This window comes from Mustelus asterias, chromosome 22 (assembly GCF_964213995.1).
Source record: "Mustelus asterias chromosome 22, sMusAst1.hap1.1, whole genome shotgun sequence".
In the NCBI taxonomy this organism is placed as follows: domain Eukaryota; kingdom Metazoa; phylum Chordata; class Chondrichthyes; order Carcharhiniformes; family Triakidae; genus Mustelus; species Mustelus asterias.
The window spans coordinates 7229762-7249944 of NC_135822.1; the positions used below are offsets into that span (position 1 = coordinate 7229762).

Below are 20183 nucleotides of genomic sequence, written 5' to 3' on the forward strand. Positions count from 1 at the left end.
TATTTTTAAGTTTAAAAAATTGTAAAGGCAGCAGCAGCCCCACTGCTTGCTGGCATTTTGTAAGGGATCAGAACATTTCAGGGAATCAAGCAATTAAGAGTCAAGTGCATCATTTTGCTTTCAATTGCAAGAAGTCATGTGCCACACAAAGGCTAAGATTACCTTCAGGCAGACAAAACGCTTGCGCACAAGCTTTTTAAAATTAGCTTGCTAGATCCTGGGTAAAAATCACCAGTTGTAGTTTGCACAGCGATAGTTTACCTCAAAATGTTGAACGAAATAAATTGCCTATTTAAAATCGGTGAAATGTCTTTGTTCTCCTCCCATGACATGCAGTCAGTCAATGTAATTCTTGAATGGTTTTAGAACGATGATAAAATGCAATACTACCAACAAGGCATTAATAGCAGGAGGAGTGATGGAACGCTCGCCTTTTTCCTCAGATGGGTGCAGCTACAAAAACCACTCTGGCGAAGCTCAAAATCTTAAAACACTCACTCCACTGCATTATGGTTGCTCTGACTGCCATCTACATGCTGCACTCTGGCCAAGCAGGGTGGGTATACGGGAACACTACCCCAACCAAATTCCATCAACTTTCATGCCACGATTCCTTCATCGTCACTGGATCAAGATCCTGGAACTCCAAGCGCACTGTGGAATATCTCCATTATGTGGGCTGCACTGGTGCAAGGTACATCTGGACCCTAATGGATACCCATGTTCAAAAAATATTTTAAAACTCCCAAGGGAACAGGACTTGCATCCATGGACTCTCTCCCAGCCATTTAACATTCCAGGAAAAGTACTTTATTAAAAATATACCTAGATCACCAAAGCATCAAGCGAAAAGCCCAGAATAGTGGACAGCACATTGGTACAATGGCTAGCACTGCTGCCACTGTGTCAGGAACCTGGATTCAATTCCAGCCTTGGGTGACTGGAGTTTGCACGGGTTTCCTCTTGGTGCTCTGGTTTCCTCCCACATTCCGAGATGTGCAGGTCAGGTTGATTAGCCATGCTAAACTGCCCCTTAATGTCAGGGGGACTAGCAGGGCAAATGTGGGGTTATGGGGATAGGGCCAGGGTATAGGCTCAATATACCGAAATTATTTCGATTTAACAAGGGCTTCCTTCAAGGGAAGGATTCCAAATCTTAAGCACAATCTAAAAGAGGATGTTTTATCAGGGAATCCTCAACCTTGGCCAGGTTGGTAGTAAGTGTAAGGATTTTTATAACAATTCAAAACTACTAAGTACTTCTTCAATGACATCTGAACAAAAAGATCTGTTGGAAACGACATAACTCGAGATGTCAGAATGTAAACGAGATAGGTAGCTCCCAATGATTCTCGCTGGATAGTCAGGAGGCAGTTACTGCAACAAGTGAATGAGAAGTTGCAAACATTGCCGACGCGGTTACCTTTCCGCACCAGCCAATTAGCTTATTCGGTTAATTGCTTGCAGGCCAATATTGTGGATCAATGCTTCCAATTGCTGTCCAAGTCAGCTTGCAGGCGATTAAAGGCCAATTCTCTCTAACCGCCACATAAACGCAGAAAAGTCGATCAGAAACAAATTCCAATTTGCATCGGGTATCTGCTTGGGTTCAACAGCATCAATCACTGCCTGAAGTGGCGTGGTTGGCTTTTCGGTTTAAAAACAGCAGTCAGCTCTTGGAAGTGTGTTACTGGCTACCGTACAGGGAGCTGAACTAGGAAACTACTCTGCGATCTGGATTGGATCAGTCTCTCCAGCCTGCATGGTCCTCCAATCTTTCCAGAGCCAACCAACCAGGTTGTGTTAGTACTGTCAGCAAGCTGCACACTTTAAAGCATTTGATAGAAATGACCTGGTACAGTTCATTCCAATTCAGTCTGTGCGCTGTTACAAAAAAAAACTTGCCTTTCAGAGTCACGAGCAACACTGCATGGAAACACACTCTTCAGCCCAAAGTCCATACCAACCATGGTGCCCTCCCAGCTTGTCCCAATTGCCCATATTTGGCCCATAATGTAGCCCAATCTATCATGCAAACCAGCCTCCCATCCATTGACTCTGTCTACACTTCCCGCTGCTTCGGAAAAACAGCCAGCATAATCAAGGACCCCACGCACCCAGGACATTCTCTCTTCCACCTTCTTCCGTTGGGAAAAAGATACAAAAGTCTGAGTCACATACCAACCGACTCAAGAACAGCTTCTTCCCTGCTGCTGTCAGACTTTTGAATGGACCTACCTCACATTTTGATCTTTCTCTACACTCTAGCTATAACGGTAACACTATATTTGGCACTCTCTCATTTCCTTCTCTGAACGGTATGCTTGGTCTGTATAGCGCACAAGAAACATTACTTTTCACTATGTTAATACATGTGACCATAATGAATCAAATTAAATCATATCTCTCTAATCCTTTCCCATCCATGTACTTATCCAAATGCTTTTTAAAATGTTGCTATTTTACCTGCCTCAACAACCTTCTCTGGCAGGTCATTCAATAGATGCACCATCCTCTGTGCGAAGAGGTTGCCCCTCAGGTCCCTTTTAAAATCTTTCCTGACTAGAGCTTTACAGTCAATTAAGTTATCATTTTTTGAAAGATTACGATTGTCTCATCAGAAACACAGCTGCCAATTTCCATACAAAGTTATAATGACTAGACGATCATTGTGATGTTGACTAAGGAATTAGTTTTGGCCACAACACTGGGAATAATTCCCCTGCTCTTCTTCAGAAATCATACCACAGAATCTTTCATGCTTGAAGCCCCAGTTTAATAACTTAGTCAGCCTAAGATTTTATGCTCAAATCTCAGTGGGTAGCACTTTTGTCTCTTGTGGTTTAAGTTCTACTCCAGAGGCACAGCTGACACTTTAAGAACATACGCACACGGATTATTCTGCCACAAGAACAAACAGTTCCCTCTGCTAGCTGCCCTGCTTCGATGGCAAAGACTATTCATCCCTCCTGGCCTCTCCTCTTCCTCAGTTGACTTGTGGTGTCTGGACTCAATTCTTGAAAAGCCTCCCTTCAAAGAATTAGAGATCAAAGGGTTTGTCAATGAACTGCTTGTTGTCTTCCGGAATGGCCAGACAGTTAATAAATGGGCCATTGTTTCGGATTTGCACAGAACAGCTGCCGGTCCCACATTTTAAGAATCACCTCCTGTCTGCCTACGGATAGTGAACTCAACCCTGGGTGCTCCACCCGTCCAGTAAAGCTTCAGCCCAAATAACATTAACGCAATGCATAGAAGTCCTACTAGAAAAAGGCAACAGGTACAAAATCCTGGAGAAGAGGGGTAGCAGTTAATTACAGTTCATAAAAGTTAAACTAGGTATATTGAATTCTGAAAGTAATATTTCTGACGCAAATAAACCAACAAGCTGCCTACTGACTGTTCCCAAAGGAGCAAGGGATCTGGTCTTTACATCAAGTATGATGGAGAAAGGCAACTTGGACACAACTTCATAGAAACTAGAAGTGGAAGGAGGCCATTCAACCCTTCTGCCATTCATTTTGATAATGGTTGATCATCAAATTCCATATCCTGATCACACCTTGTCCCCCTCATATTCCTTTAGCCCCAAGAGCTATATCTGGGCAGCACGATAGCATAGTGGTTAGCACTGCTGCCTCAGTGCCAGGGACCTGGGTTTGATTCCAGCCTTGGATGACCGTCTGGAGTTTGCACGTTCTCCTCGTGTCTGGATAGGTTTCCTCCCACACTCCAAAAATGTGCAGGTTAGATGGATTAGCCATGCTAAATTGCCCTTAGGTGTTAGGAGAATGAGCAGGGCAATACTTGGGGTTAGGGGGATGGGGCCTGGGTGGGACTGTTGTCAGTATAGGCTCAATGAGCTGAATGGCCTCCCTCTGCACTATTCTGCGATTCATGAAATCAATGTTTTGGCCTAACTACTCTGTGGTAGTGAATTCCACACATTCACCACTGGTGAAAAAATTTCTTCTCACCTCAGCCCCTTATCCTTAAACTCCCTAGTTCTGGACTCCCATCAATTTCAACTCAGTGACTGTAACAAAAGCAGCAAACACACTTCCAAAATACAATTAAACTTACACTGCAGTCACTGGGAAGCCCAGAGGAAAAAAAAATGTTTCCAGCTATTACTATTTATAAAAGAAAGATGGAAGGAGGAATTGTATTCACAACTCTGCAGATATGGGCATTTTGCTTGAATTTCTAATGGTAAGGGAAGGTATGGTGGCACAGTGGTTGGCACTGCTGCCTCACTGCCAGGGACCCAGGTTCAATTCCCAGCTTGGGTGACTGTGTGGAGTCTGCACATTCTCCTAATGTCTGTGTGGGCTCCCCCCAGGTGCGCTGGTTTCCTCCCACAGTCCAAAAGACGTGCTGGTTAGGTGCATTGGCTATGCTAAATTCTCCCTCAGTGTACCCGAACAGGTGCCGGAGTGTGGCAAGTAGGGGATTTTCACAGTAACTTCATTGTAGTGTTAATGGAAGCCTACTTGTGACACTAATAAAGTAAAAGTTAAAGGTCGGCAGAAAAAACAAAATGCTAATTCAAGTAATTTTGTTCCCATTATTTGGGTGGAGGATTAACCATAAATGGTTAAACTCAAGACAGGGAAGATTTGGGAAACCTAGTATCACATTCCATGGTTCTTTCCTCTTCCCTTCCCACCACCGCTCTGAAACATCTGAAATAACATTGAGTAATTTACAGACAGACATTCATCTCCAGCATTGCGGCCAGTGGTTTGCCATTTCCACCCATGTCTGGGTGGTTTAACCAATGCCTCTGGCTTTCTTACTATCTTGTAAACCCACAGCTACTGGACTTTAAAATGTTAGGTTTCTCTCTGGTTTTAAAGTGTCTTTCAATAGCCCTCAATATTCCTCGGCAAAACAAGGGGAACTGGGTTGTGTTTGAGATGCCACTTACATGGGACAGTTCACTATACAAAATAATCTTGGGGAGAGAAAAAAAAGCAGCCGTGTACATTGTTTTCTGAAAGACTTTGTGTTTGTAAGAAAAGGGCATTTTAGGAGGCTCCATATTAAATATTTACCTTTTATTTTAGTAGTTTTTAGAAACAAGTATGATGGAATGCATGGTTATACATTTATTTATTTCACCAGCCTTAAAGCCAATGCTCAGAATGGACCAGGCAAACTCAAATCCACCCCTTGCTTGCTCCAAGAACCAAAATTCAAAATCCAATTCAAGGTCCCCACAAGAGACAAACAAGATCCAAGCTGACAAGAGGAGGCATTGCATTCCATCTTGAGCTTGACCTTAGTCAAAAGGGTATTGTGCACTTAGTTTAAGCCAGGAAGACTCCATACATGGGGAAGGTTGAATGGCAGGGCAGGAAGCTCCTGCCAAGTGGTCAATGGCAAGCCAATTCTGCTGCCAGGAGACAGTGGAGCTGGGGGAGGGGGTCCCCACCCACGAACATCACAATCTCCTTTTCACAGACGTCGCTGAGCATTTTCAGAATTGCAATTTTATCTGCAGTATTTTCCTTTTAACACAAATGGTTGCTTCTCTAATCCAAAGCCAAAATGGCAAGTACTTCAGCCTACCTGCATTTACAGTGCTCGAAAATTACACAGGAGCGCTAAAGGTTGACCACACACCCACTCCCTGCCCGCAGTGAAGTGTCGGATCTCAATGGGCACTTTCCTGCACTTAAAATTATTTCAACAAAAAGCAGCACAGGCGAGGGGTAATGCTAGTAATTACCTCAAAAGTACCAGGCAGAAATGAACCATTAAACTAAATCCTGAACCTTGCACTTGTTAAGTTGTTCCAAAAAGAAGAGTCAGAGAGAAAGGTTTAAAAACAGCTGCTTTTTATGGCTGTTCAATAACTTGGGGATGTACTTTCAGCACAAAGCAGTGTGTTCATCCACACCAGCACAGAGTACAAGAGTTAAGCTCTACCCATGTTATCTGTCTGGATGACAGCAATTTGAGTGTTTTATAACACTGCAAAAGCATCAGGTGTTTCAAATAAAATATGGAGATATCAGTACAGGTCACCAAAAGATTATGGAGATATCAGTATAGATCACCAAAAGATTAAGTCCAAGAGACAGATTGAGGAGCAATTTAAAAGAGGAGCGAGTAGAGATTTGATGAGGGAATCCCATGGTTTAGGGCAGAGGCACCTCCTGGGAAGACTCCCCTCAAAAGGTGGAGAGGGGCCAGAACTAGTGGAGCAAGATGATCTTGGAAAGTTTTAGTCAGGTTTGAGAGATAATGCAGGATTAGAATCAGGATCATAGTGTCGAAGGAGGCCATTCGGCCCATCGTGTCTGCACCGGCCACAATCCCACCTGGGCCCTATCCCCATGCATTTATCCTAGCTAGTGTCAGGGGGCTTAAGGGGCAATCTAGCATGGCTAATCCACCTAACCCGCACATCTTTGGACTGTGGGAGGAAACTGGAGCACCCAGAGGAAACCCATGCAGACATGGGGAGAACGTACAAACTCTGCATAGACAGTGATCCAAGCTGGGAATGGTACCCGGGTCCCTAGCGCTGTGAGGCAGCAGTGCTAACCACTGTGCACCCAGATTTGTGCCAAGAGGAGGAGGAGGAGAGGCGGGGGGGGGGGGGGGGGGGGGGGGGCGGAATTTGAACAGAAGGATTTTAAAGTTGAGGAGGAGTTCAGACCAGGCTCCAATGCAGGTCAGCAAGCACTGGGGTGATGGGTAAACTAGACTCGGCAAGGAGATTGAATTCCAACCCATCATCTGATTTTGTAAAGAGCAGAAAGTTACAGGTTTGATATCTCTGGGCTGCGATGGCAGGAACACAAATCGTATTGTCTTTCTCTGCTGCTATTCATTGACCTCAAGTAGCAGAGAGCATAACAAGGAGATCGGTTTCAACTCTGATACCTCCACCATGTATCTGATCAATCCACTTCCTGCCTCTTGGCTCCGTTCCTCATGTTTCATCTGTGTTATTCCAGTTTTGATTAAAGACGCACATTTAAAACACCAGCCCCCTGCAAGTGCCCCACAGGCATTTTCTGTTTTCAATTCGGATTTCCAGAGTTTACAGTATTCTGCCTTTTTGTTCATTTACTTATCATTCAGGCACCAACAGGAAGAATGGTCATGTCTGTGAGCTATTGGAAATCTGCTGCTGTGCAACAATTCTAGAACATGTCAATAGCAGGGCAAAGAATTAAGGTTTATTTATCAGTCACAAATTGGCTTACATTAACACTGCAATGAAGTTACTGCAAAAATCCCCTAGTTGCCACACTCTTGGCGCCTGTTCGGGTACACACAGAATTTAGCATGGCCAATGCAGCTAACCAGCTCATCTTTCGGACTGTGGGAGGAAACCGGCGCACCCAGGAGAAAACCCACACAGACACGGGGAGAATGTACAAACTCCACACATAGTCACCCAAGCTGGGAATCAAACCCGGGTCCCTGGCGCCGAGAGGCAGCGGTGCTAACCACTGTGCCACCCCTACAAAACGAGAAGGATTTTTAATGATTCTGCAAGTTTCACTGATACAAAAGCACAGCGTCTCCCAGAATGTTCAGCATGTTTCAGATGGTGCGCTATGAAAAGGAGTTCACTACCACACACATGCCCTTCAGCAACTCTCCAGAAAATTAAAGCTGTACATGAAAGTTCTCAATAGTGAAGGGCAAGATTTTGTTTTTAAATTAAATGTCCACAAATCACAGCTTAATAGGTGGATTTAGAAAATTTTTGAAAAGCGGACAGCCTATTGAGCATTACTGGAATGGTCAAGAAAATTAGCTCCTTTCTACCACAGGACCCGGCACAGTGGTTAGCACTGCTGCTGCACAGCGCCGGGGACCCAGGTTCAATTCCCAGCTGGGTTCAGTGTCTGTGTGGAGTCTGCACCTTCTCCTCATGCCTGTATGGGTTTTCACCGGGTGCTCTGGTTTCCTCTCAGTCCGAAAGATGAGCTGGTTAGGGTGCATTGGCCATGCTAAATTCTGTGTACCCAAACAGGCACTAGTGTGGCAACTAGGGGGATTTTCACAGTAACTTCATTGCAGTGTTAATATAAGCCTACTTGCAACATTAAACTTTAAACAAAGGGGAAAAAAAAGACAGTAATAGCTGGTCACTTCACTCAAAACATTGTTGGTCATTATTTTAGTCTTGCCAACATTCTACTTTAGAATGAGCATGATTGAATACAAGTTTTATTGACCCCACCAAAATTTAAATCTTTTATAATATTAATTTTGCAGATTTGAGGATCTTGATTTAAATAACCAGCAGTCGGATTCCAACAATCTACAAGAGTTCAATAAATGTCAAAACTGTGTTCAAACTTACCTGAACTAAAAAAGCTAAAGAGAATGTTCAAATGTTAAAATTAATCTTTGGATGAAAATAGGCAAAATGTAAATGGTTGGAGATTACTTACGGTCCAGTCCATTAATGTAGCGCATCCGGATCTCACAGTGACCCCAAACAGCACTTACAACAGGATAAAGTTTTTTCCCTTTAAGTCCTCTGCATGCAACTCCCAGGTAATGTCCATCCACAATGTAGCTTAGAGTTCCTTCATCCATGTCCAAAACCACCAGGAACACATCTGGTACTATAAAGGTTTCATGGGGCTCCAGGAAAGCTGGATAAGTCTGGCTTGGTTGATTTTTGCCATCAAAATAAAGTTTGTTACGTCCAAGGTCCCAGCCCCAGGATTCACAATTACTGCCAACAAGTGCTGTATAACCCACAGAGTGCAAAGGAGCATCTATTGTGGCTACACCAACCACTGCATGTGTCCCCCGTTGCCTCATCGCCCAGGTGATTTCCCACACATGTAGTCCTCTGGTATATCCAACTTTGCCTCTGATACCGTCAGTACTCTGCGCCACTGGATGTCGATGAAATATCAACTTGTCATCTTCTTTCACAAACACGTTCAGCGACCGATCATCGTTGTTCCACGAGTGCAATAGCTGGACCTCGCAAGTGGCTGGTGGCATGTCCAGCAACATGTCCAGTCGGGCAGGCTTGCAATAGTCAAGCCCTTGCTGTTCATGACGTAGAGGCCTGTAAGAAGGATCCCTCACATCCACTGTCTTCAGACCAACAGTAACTCTCTGGCCCATAGTTCAATTTCCAGGACAAAAGTAGTAAACAAAAGCAACCCAATCTCCCCCCGCCCCCCCAGCCCCGCTCAGTCTTCCAATTCACTTGTTCAAATATGTTCGGGTTAGGTAAAACACCAGGTGAAGATGGACACTTAGCCAGACTTCCTAAAATACAGAAGCAAAATTATTAAAAACTGGTTCAATAAAAAGCTTCCATTCAGTCTCATCAAACCACATTACAACTTGGTGGTGCAGTGGTTAACACTGCTGCCTCACAGCGCCAGGGACCTGGGTTTGATTCCAGCCTCGGGTCACTGTGCGGAGTCTGCACGTTCTCCCCATGTCTGCGTGGGTTTCCACCCACACTCCAAGAGATGTGCAAATTAGGTGGATTGGCTATGCTAAGTTGTCCCTTAGTGCCCCAATGTGCGTGGGGGGAAATAAGTAGGCTAAATATGTGGGGTTACAGGGATAATGCTGATGAGTTGGTGCAGACACAATGGGCCAAGTGGCCTCCTTCTGCACTTAGTATTCTACGGTGCTATGAATTCCCAACATAAAAGACCTGCCAACAGGAAACACACTCAGAATGGAGGGGTTATAACCATCGATCTTTTCTTTGGAAGAGAGGAGTGGTGGGGTGACCCAATAGGTCCTTACTATGAGGGAGTTTGATAGGGTAGACAGAAACCATCTCTGCCTGTTGAGTTTGTTAAACTAGCACAGTGTAAACTATTTACATTAGATGTAATCTGTGGTTGAAATGCTCGATTGTGTGTGTGTTGTGTTTGCCAACTTGCAATCAAACTAAAAATAACAGTGCAACCTCCCAGAAACTCCTGCTTATTACAGCTCTCCAATCTGGTTTCAAACTAAATCTCCGAAATGCAGTTTCAGCAATGGCCTTGCATTTGAGAGATCAAATCCAGCTCTGATGGACGTTTCTGATCTGATCCCACGTGCGGGGGATAGTCACAGTCCACTCCTAGTGGGTGGCACAGTGGGTTAGCACTGCTGCCTCACAGCGCCAGGGACCCGGGTTCGATTCCCGGCTTGGGTCACTGTGTGTGGAGTTTGCACGTTCTCCCAGTGTCTGCATGGGTTTCCTCCCACATTCTGAAAGATGTGCTGGTTAGGGTGCATTGACCCGAACAGACGCTGGACTGTAGCGACTAGGGGAATTTCACTTTTTATTTGTCTCTACTCAACACGCACACAATCAGCCCAGAATGTCTGGCCCTATTCGTAGCAGGTAAAAAAAAAAAGCAGCATTGTGCTTACTCAACTCAGTCCATGTACAAAATCAAAGATTTGAGGTCAGGCTGTGGCTCCCTTCTCAGTTTCACAACTCACTGTCAGCGATCATTCCGATTTACATATAATACATATATTTAATATAACATATAATTATTCAAGAATAATTATTTTAGCCTATCGATTGTTTGATGCAGCTTTACAAAGGAGTGCATCCCCTTTGGATGCTCAAAGAAGGTTTTACAATGTTTTTGTGAAGCACTTTAATGTAGCAAAATATCCCCCCCAAAAAAAGTGTTTAAGTGGAGTGTGACCAATGAATTCACCGACCTTGTGGTCGCAGACCCACGGGTCAAAATCCAATAGGTGATCACTTGTGGCTCTTTGCTCATTTCTCTCTACCCTCTCCTGCCCCCACCCGTCCTGTGACTGACCAGTAAAACACAATGTACAACTCTTACAATGGACCTCTTCAGACAAAGCCTTTGGTCCTATGGCAATGGGAGGCGAGTGCGTCTGCTGCCTCCTGCACCACAGACCTTTGCTACGGGTATCATAACCTCCAGGTGGCTGGGAACAAAGCAACAAGCAGGAATGTAGCTGTAGAGGGACGGCAGTGGGGAGGCTGGGTACCATTGGGTTCAAGACCCTTGGGTACTAAGCTCCTGCCTTAAAAAGAGAAAGGGAGACTCTAGGTGGGGGGTTGTGGAGCTAATAAAATTTAATCTAGTACCCAAAATCTGCAGGAATTAGAAAAAATATTGACAATTGGGTTGCTTGCTGTTACTAGACCCATGGTGGAATTGAGGTTTGGGAAAAATTGTAAGGAAGGTTTGATCACACTTACACAGGTAGGTGACAGTAGACAAACGTTTGTGCTAAATTACAGTACCACTTTAATTCAAGCTCATTACGAACTTAAATTGTTGAAACCCAACTCTGTAGATCCTCATTGCAGGAGCTAAGCTGATGGGAACCTACTGAGGTTTTAAAATTGCGGAGCCCCAGAATCGGCAGCGAGTTTGTGTCACAAGTAGGTTTACACTAACACTGCAATGAAGTTACTGTGAAAATCCTCTGGTGTGGGACGTGTAACCACATCCACCTGATGTGGTTTGACTGCTGCTCCGTTAAGCGGAATTCAGTACAGTTGTCAAACTGTTGCCACATTCAAATCAGCTATTCGTCACTGAATAGGTTTGGCAAAGAAAACTACCTGGCAGCCCAATATTAATCCCAGAACGCTCAAACAATACTAATACAAGTGAGAATTCTGACGGTCTCACCAACCTCAACCCTCTTGGCTACAGCAAAGTCAGTATTAGTCACGGAGCTAGGAAATAGAGGTAATTTGATTTCTTGCTCAACCATTTCACTTTTATTTGACCACTTTCCCAAACATTGGATGTTGCTGAGTTATCATCATGACTGGATTTAAAGTGATGGTGCAACCAAGGGTCTTCATCTCAAATGCCCCCAGATTTGGGTTGTTTTTTTAATTCATTCGTGGGACATGGACGTCGCTGGCTGGCCAGCATTTAGTGCCCATCCCTAGTTGCCCTTGAAAAGGTGGTGGTGAGCTGCCTCGCTGCAGTCCATGTTCTGTGGACTGACCCACAAAGCCATTAGGGAGGGAATTCCAGGATTTTTGACCCAGTAAACTGCGAAGGAACGGCCGATATATTTCCAAGTCAGCACGGTGAGTGGCTTGGAGGGGAACCTGCAGGTGGTGGCATTCCCATGTATCTGCTGCCCTTGTCCCTGCAGATGGAAGTGGAAGTGGTCGTGGGTTTGGAAGGTGCTGTCTAAGGATCTTTGATGAATTGCTGCAGTGCATCTTGTAGATAGCACACTGGTTAATCTGGATATTGCTGATTTCATTTACCCAAAGTAGGAAGTCAGATTTGGAGAACTTAATTCTGCTATATTTGCACCAAGGGACATATGGGCTGCCATTTTCAAGCTTTTATCTTGAGCCATTCAATATTTGTCATAAAAGCTACTATACCACTTAAAAATGACATAGGGAAGACATTATTGTGATGCTACCACTCAAGTTCAATCTTCCCTCAATGTCAAGGTATGAGGATTTCCACTCCCCCCCTCCCCACTTCCAATTCTGGATCTGGAACACTTAGTTCACGGCCACTATACATGACTGTTCTTTTGATTCATTCATTCATTCCTGGGATGTGCCCCTTGCTGGCTCAATCAGCATTCATTGCTAATCCCCAAATTGCCCAGAAGGTAGTGGTGAGCTGCCTCGAAAACCACGGAAGTCCATGCGGGTGTAGGTACACCCATATTGCTGCTAGGGCAGAGGGAAGCTCCAGGATTTGACCCAGCCACAGTGAAGAAATGGCAATGGAGTGGGAACTTCCAGGTGCTACTGTTTCTGCTGCCCTTGTCCTTCTAGGTGGTATAAATCCCAATTGCTACACACAATAATGAGCCAGCAGTTGTGTGTTGCAACTTCCTGCAAAGGTTGCCAATCCAGTCCAACAATCATGATGATTAATCTCATGTTGAAATCCAGTTTTATACAAAAAATATCCAGTCCTCAAAAGGATTGAGTTCAACACATAGCAAATCACTACGAGATGCTGAGAAAATCAGGGAGCATCTGAGAAGGAAACAGTTAACGTTTAAGGTTAAACCTCAACTCTGCCCACCACTGGACTTGCTGGGCATTTGGTCTATATTATTTCCAGCTAGTGCAGTATTTTGCTTTCACGCCAAATGTTGGCCTTTCAGGTTGTTCAATTAATAATGAGTTAATGGGACAATCCCAGAGTGACCAACCATTGCTTATTTTACAAGGCGGCCCTGCATTTGAGGCCATTGTCTTATGTTCTAGGTTGCGTGTTGCTGGGACACAGTTTGTCCTGTAACATGGACCTTCTGCACGTGCAGTACTTGTGTTGCATTCCGGTTTACCTGCTCACACAGCTGGTAACCCCCACCCCCAAATACTCATTTGAACCCCCATGCCAAAGTGTCCCTTCGTCTCAAGAGTTGGTCACCTTGAACAATCCACACTTGGGGCAGCAGTACAGAATTACAGAAAATTTATCTATGCCCAACTGCAAGTGGATCGTCCGCTCTCACAGTGAAATTATACACTTCTAGCAGTTTCAAAATGCAGTAGGATTACATACCTCACATTGCTTTTACCACTGTATGTTAATCTTCACAGGATCGAAACATTCTACGATAACGTCTGCAAGAGAGAAAAAAACAACTGGAATTAAGGGATGATCAGTCTAGGTAGCAGCCGCCTGGGATATACAATACCACCAGCCGCAATAAAATTAATTCACGTACACGATTGATGAGGGTAAAACTCAAAACTTAATTTCAAAAATTTAAATTTTTTTGGCAAATGCAGTTTTAGGCAACTGTCCAACATTAATTTTTCAAATTTATACAGCAATTTCAAACTATAAAAATGTCAAGATAATTACCAAAGACACAATTACAGACATGGCTGGAAGGAGACTGGCTCAGCCTGTCTGCAGCAGGAGCAAAAATACCCTTTGTAAGGAAGCATCCACCAGCTTTTAAAAGAGGCATGCATGACTGTGCACATATACCAGGTTATATTAATTCCACTTTTCAAAAAAAAACCAACTATCAGACACACCCAGCCCCAAAGGCACCAAGAACCATGTAGACAAGACTCTCAACGCAAACCAAAGAGTCACAAACAGAGACACAAGATGCAGATGGAACTAAAATCACCAACATGACCATACTTAACGGTCAGAAACCTTTTGGATCAGACACTTCTATTTTCTTTTCAGTAAGAAACATAATATTTTTGAAAAATACCTCCAGATTGACTTTTGACATTTACTGCTAGATTTTCCAGTTGCCTATCCTGGAATGCTGTACAGACAGGCAAATCTAGTTTCAATGGGTCAAAAACATTGATCATACATACATATATACATATTCTACTCCACAATATACATGTAGGACAATTTAGAAGCTATTACTACAGAATTTTAAGTGGATTCATGGATATTTTAAACTTTGAATGTTTTAACAATTCATTCAATAATATTTGGCATATCATGTCCAGTAAACAATTAGGAAGGCGAAGAGCATGTAGCTCCTTATTGCAAGGAGACCAGAGTACAAGAACAAGGAAGCCTTGATATGATTGTATAGGGCAATGGGAAGACCACAGCAATGCGGTGTGTAGTTTTGGCCTCCCCGTCCAAGAAAGTAAGTTTATTTATTAGTGTCACAAGTAGGTTTACATTAACATCGCAATGAAGTTACTGTCAAAATCCCCTAGTCGCCACACTCCAGCGCCTGTTCGGGTACACTGAGGGAGAATTGAGCATGGCCAATCCACCTAACCTACACATCTTTGGGCTGTGGGGGGGAAACTGGAGCACCCAAAAGGAAACCCATGCAGACACGGAGAACATGCAGATTCCACACAGACAAATGACCCAAGCTGGGGGAAGTCTAGAACGTTGGTGGCAGTGTCTCAGGGTTAAGGGACCAACTATTTAGGATGGAGACGAGGAGAAATTTCTTCACCGAGTGGGTTGAGAATGTTGATGCTCTTATATTAGGAGGTTGAAACAGAAAGGTGTGTTTGATCACTCGAGCAAGAGGAATATGGGTGGGAAGTCCTGAATGGCAGAGCAGGTTTGAGGCGCTGTATTGTTCAAGGCTAGAACTGAAGAGATGCAAATGCCCAAGAGTTCCAGGCTAAAGACATTCCATAAGTTTAGTTTTCAATTAAATATCTAATCATTAAAATTTACCAAACCCACTTCAACCATAGCAATTACACAAGCACTGATTACTGTCTGTCCCAGAACAAAGAACAAAAAAGGTGACAGTTAGAGATATATGCATGTTTTAACACAGGGAAAGAAAAAGTGTATAACTAGAACCAGGTGATTAAACAAAACAGTTCAGAAAAAAATTACAAAGAATGTGGACTTGGAATAGGAGGAATACTGAATAGATAGGAGTCTCAAGACAGTTAGATAGATACAGGCAAGATGCATTAACTGGTCTCATTATGATGCACAGAGTGATTAAGTTTTTAAATCCTGAGCAGTAATTTCTAAAGCGTAGAACAGGGTTGTAATGGTGCTGAAACTCGGATGATTAAATTCTGTAAAGCATCAGGGACACAAGAAATTTATTTTGCACAGAATTGGAGTTTGAATATGCAGTGCAGAGATTGGAGTAGACGACCAAAGAGCCGAGTTTGCTCTGCTATTCAATATGATCACGGATGGTCTGGGCTTCAACTTGTCACCTGTTCCCTATAAACCTCAAATTGTTTAATAATTCCGTACCAGTCTTAATTCATGGTCAACAAGAGAGCACCCACAATGCTCTGGGATAGAAATTCCAGAGTCACAACCCTTGGTGAAGAAATTTCTCCTCAAACCCAAATGATCAGCCCCTTACCTGCCTTCATACTTTAGGTTCCCCAGTCAGTGGAACCTGCATCTACCCAGTCAAGACCTTTCAGAATCTTTTGCTTCATTGAAATCACCTCTCATTTCACAAATATTGGCTCGTTTTACTCCGCTTCTTCCAGATAACCCTCATGTCAGGGACCAAATTTAGTGAACCTTCACTGTGCTGCCTCCAATACAAGTACATCTTCCTTAAATATGGAAGCCAAAGTTGCACACAGTATTCCAGCAGTGATCTCCCCAAAGCCATCATAGCAAGAAATTCCTTATTTGTACTCTAATCCCCTTGGCAAGTGCCATATGGCAACATATCACTTGCCTTCCTAATTGCATGTTGCGTGCATGCTTCTTGTAGGAGCACAGAAGACTCTCTGAACACCAACATTTGCAATTTTCTCATCTTGAAAATATTCTGCTTTTCTGTTCTCAACAGAAGTGAAGAACAGCACATACCCCTGTTGTCCACTTATTTAACATGTATATCTCTGCAGTCTCCATGTCCTCCTCAGTGTAGTACAGCTCTAGCTGGCCAGAATTAAATTTCTCTCCATATTTCAGTGTACAATGGACCAAGATTATTGACGAGTGTATGAACTAGGGTGCTTAATATCAAAATCAACTTGCAAGTTGGGAAAGAACATTCATGCGTGCTGCAGGATTCAGTCATCCCATTGTAGTGCAAACACTTGGGATGCCAAGGTACCTGACTGACCAATTCAACACAGAAAAACCAAACCAGATTGAAGTATCAATTAAGACCACCAGGAGGTGGTCTAGTGGTTTTGCCATTGTACCACTGGGAACAGGAGCTCAAACAGCACGTTCATCTGGATAAGATATATTTATCAGTCCCTTTGTTAAAGGTGCTCTTGTCATAATTGTATTGAAGAGATCAGGTACACAAGGTCTTATGTTGCAAATACTCATCCAACTGCACAATTTCTTTGGTGCTGAAACCAGTTTAAGTTATTCTGTAATTAATTTCTGGGCACAGTGAAGTTTAAGTTTATTTATGAGTGTCACAAGTAGGCTCATATTAACATTGCAATGAAGTTACTGAATATCCCCTAGTTGACACATTCTGGCGCCTGTTCGGGTACACCGAGGAAGAATTTAGCACAGCCAATGCACCTAACCAGCACATCTTTGGACCGTGGGAGGAAACCGGAGCACCCAGAGGAAACCCACACAGACACAGGGAGAACGTGCAGATATCATGCAGACAGTGGCCCAAGCCGGGAATCGAACCTGGATCCCTGGTGCTGTGAGGCAGCAGTGCTAACCACCGTCATCCTGCCACTTATCACATTCAGGAGATAGAGATAGATAGACTCTTGCTTTTCCAAGCAAGAACAGTTTCTTGTAAGCCACTGAAGCGGTCCAATTGCTCCCGATTCCATGATTTTTCCAAGATCAATAATTAGATGATAATTGAAAGCTGCAATTTTCCAGTCAGGTTTCAGACGCAAGCCATGTGGTGAAGACTCTGAAAAACTATCAGGAATTGGCCGCAGGAGCTGCTCCCTCCAGGGCAAAATAACTGCTCTCTCCATCTGTCCTGCCACCTTCAATAATCTACGCACAAACACCAGGTCCCCCTACTCCTGCACCCGCTCAAGAACTTTGACTCTCCCTCCACATTTTTCCTACCAAATGCATCATCTCACACTTGTAATCTGCCCACTTCCCCAAACTGATCTTGTAAACTCCTCTCAGTTCACAATATTTCCAAGTTTTGTACCATTTGCAAACTGTCCCCTACACACCAAGATCTAGTTCATTTATCAGGAAAAGCAAGGGTCCCAACACCGACCGCTGGGAACTCAAAACCTTCTTCCAGCCAGAAAGGTATACATTGAACATAGCACCTTTCCTGCACACAGTCAATGAAGTTCTAATACGCAGGCACTGTTGTGATGTTGGAAAGAGAGCAGCTAACTTGCACATAGCAAGCTATTATAGTGTACGCATGTGCCAGAACACCTGGGATACCTTTCCTACTCTTCAGAAAGGTATAAACCATCACACGGCACCAATTAGAGAGGGTGTCAGTTTAATATCTCATTCAAAAGGTGGCACCTCCAACAATGCAGCCTTCCGTCAGTATCACGCTGGATTTGACTTGTCATATGTATTGGTATAGTGAAAAGTATTGTTTCTTGTGTGCTTAATAGACAGAGAACACCATTCATAGAGTACATAGGGGAGAAGGAAAGGAGAGACTGCAGAATGTAGTGCTACAGTCATGCTAGGGTGTAGAGAAAGATCAACTTAATACAAGGTAGGTCCATTTAAAAGTCTGATGGCAGCAGGGAAGAAGCTGTTCTTAAGTCAGTTGGTACGTGTCCTCAGACGTTTGTATCTTACTCCCAACAGAAGGTGGAAGAGAGAATGTCCGAGGTGCATGGGGTCCTTGATTATGCTGGCTGCTTTCCGAGGCAGTGGGAAGTATAGACAGTGTCAGCTTTGACATTTGCACTGCCCACAACCCCTTGATTGGAGGCAAGAGGGCTACAATGAGGCATGACTGCCACTTTTACACCATCAGCTGGATTATAGTTTGTGCCATTTCGTCTTTCTTTACCTTTTAAAAAAAGTGGTGTGCTTCAATTAAACATTCTGGGTCAATTCAAACACTGAACATCACTTCCAAGACCAACATAATCTCCACATCATGAACATCACTTCCCACATAGCTAGCGTGCTAGAATCCTCCAAGACAGCAACAGAAGATTTTTTTGTTGCAACAGTTAGAATCCTTTGATTCTAAACTGCAGCGAGTTCATTCTAAAAGCAAAGGCAGCAGTCTAATCCAAACTGCAACAAAGAGATCACTTGGAGCTCAAATTAGTCATCACCAGGTATAATTTTACATCCTGACATTGTACCAAACTGAACCATCTTTCCTGTGTGGAATTCCATTAGCCGTCTAAATTAGAACAGTTTGTTTTAGCTAATAGCTTTTTGTACTTGTAGGAGAAATTATATTGTTCAAGTTAAAAGACAGCCTTTTATCAACTCGGCTATTTACAGCATTGTTACTGTCACACCTCTGCAGGCTCACAGATTCTCGTATAACAAGCCACAAGGGATTTTCCACTCATGCACTGAGATGCCAAATAGCATCACATTAGGCTGGCAGGATCTTATTACCCAAAAATAAAAGGGGAACCCAAAAGGTAAGCATACAAACAGCAACACCTTCGATTGAACTGGGTCCATTTACATCAGATCAAAAATAGCTGGAAGGACATTTTGGAATGAACTGTAGTCTTGCGCTGGAAAAACATGTAATCAACTGACATGGAAAAGCAGTTTTAGTGGCAATGATGCAGACCCCCCCATACCACGCTATAGTTCTGAAAGCTCACCAACACCTCTATTTTCACAGGAGGTAAAGAAATTCGATATGTCCACTACGACTCTCAATTTTTAACAGATGCACCATAGAAAGCATCCTTTCCAGATGCATCACAGCTTGGTATGGCTCTTACTCTGACCAAGACTGCAAGAAACGACAAAGGGTTGAGAATGTAGCCCAGTCCATCACACAAACCAGTCTCCCATCCATTGACTCCGTCTACATTTCCCGCTGCCTCGGTAAAGCAGCCAGCATAATCAAGGACCCCACACACCCTGAACATTCTCCCTTCCACCTTCTTCCATTGGGGAAAAAAAGATACAAAAGTCTGAGATCACGTACCAACCGACTCAAGAACAGCTTCTTCCCTGCTGCCGTCAGACTTTTGAATAGATCTACCTTGTATGAAGCGGATCTTTCTCTACACCCTAGCTATGACTAACACTACATTCTGTACCTCCTTTCCTTCTCCCCTATGAACGGTATGTTTTGTCTGCATAGAGTGCAAGAAACAATACTTCTCACTGTATCCCAATACACGTGACGATAATAAAATCAAATCCAGTCAGATTGGCAGTCCAATAAGGAAGCACTCCCACAGCATAGAAATATTACTTTAGATTGTGCGACAAGTACTGGAGCAAGACTCCAAACCCACAAAGTGCTGACTCAGAAGGTTGTTTCATTGCATGAAAACAGACAAGACCACAGCTGACATTAAGAAAAATCCACAGTTTCATTCCATCAACTGAAAACAACAATTTCTGGAGGTGTGGGCAAGAATAAGATGGAGGGGGAAAAAATACAATAAATGGAAGCAGCTGGCATTTCTGGATTTTGACTCAAGTGAGGGTATTTGATGAATACCGAGGAGGTTATGTTTATCCAAGTTGTTCTCTGCTGTAGAGGGGGGAAAAGAAACAAGTTTAAAACTCCTGGCTGCTCCAGATAGCCTAATGCTGATTAGTGGTTACCTACACCAGGTGGCAAATTTAATGAGTTAAAAGGAT

At 43.5% G+C, this 20183-nt stretch overlaps 1 protein-coding gene across 2 annotated transcripts in view; it reads right to left on the reverse strand.

Moving 5' to 3' along the window:
* The window catches only part of spsb1 (splA/ryanodine receptor domain and SOCS box containing 1), an 88924-nt gene that overhangs the window by 25456 nt on the left and 43285 nt on the right, over positions 1-20183 (reverse strand). For both annotated transcript variants that reach the window (XM_078238695.1, XM_078238696.1), the window contains 2 exons: positions 13515-13576; positions 8427-9267 (listed from right to left, as the gene is read on the reverse strand). In XM_078238695.1, the coding sequence (XP_078094821.1) occupies positions 8427-9120 (694 nt within the window). In that variant the 5' untranslated portion in view covers positions 9121-9267; positions 13515-13576. The remainder of the gene's footprint in view (positions 1-8426; positions 9268-13514; positions 13577-20183) is intronic.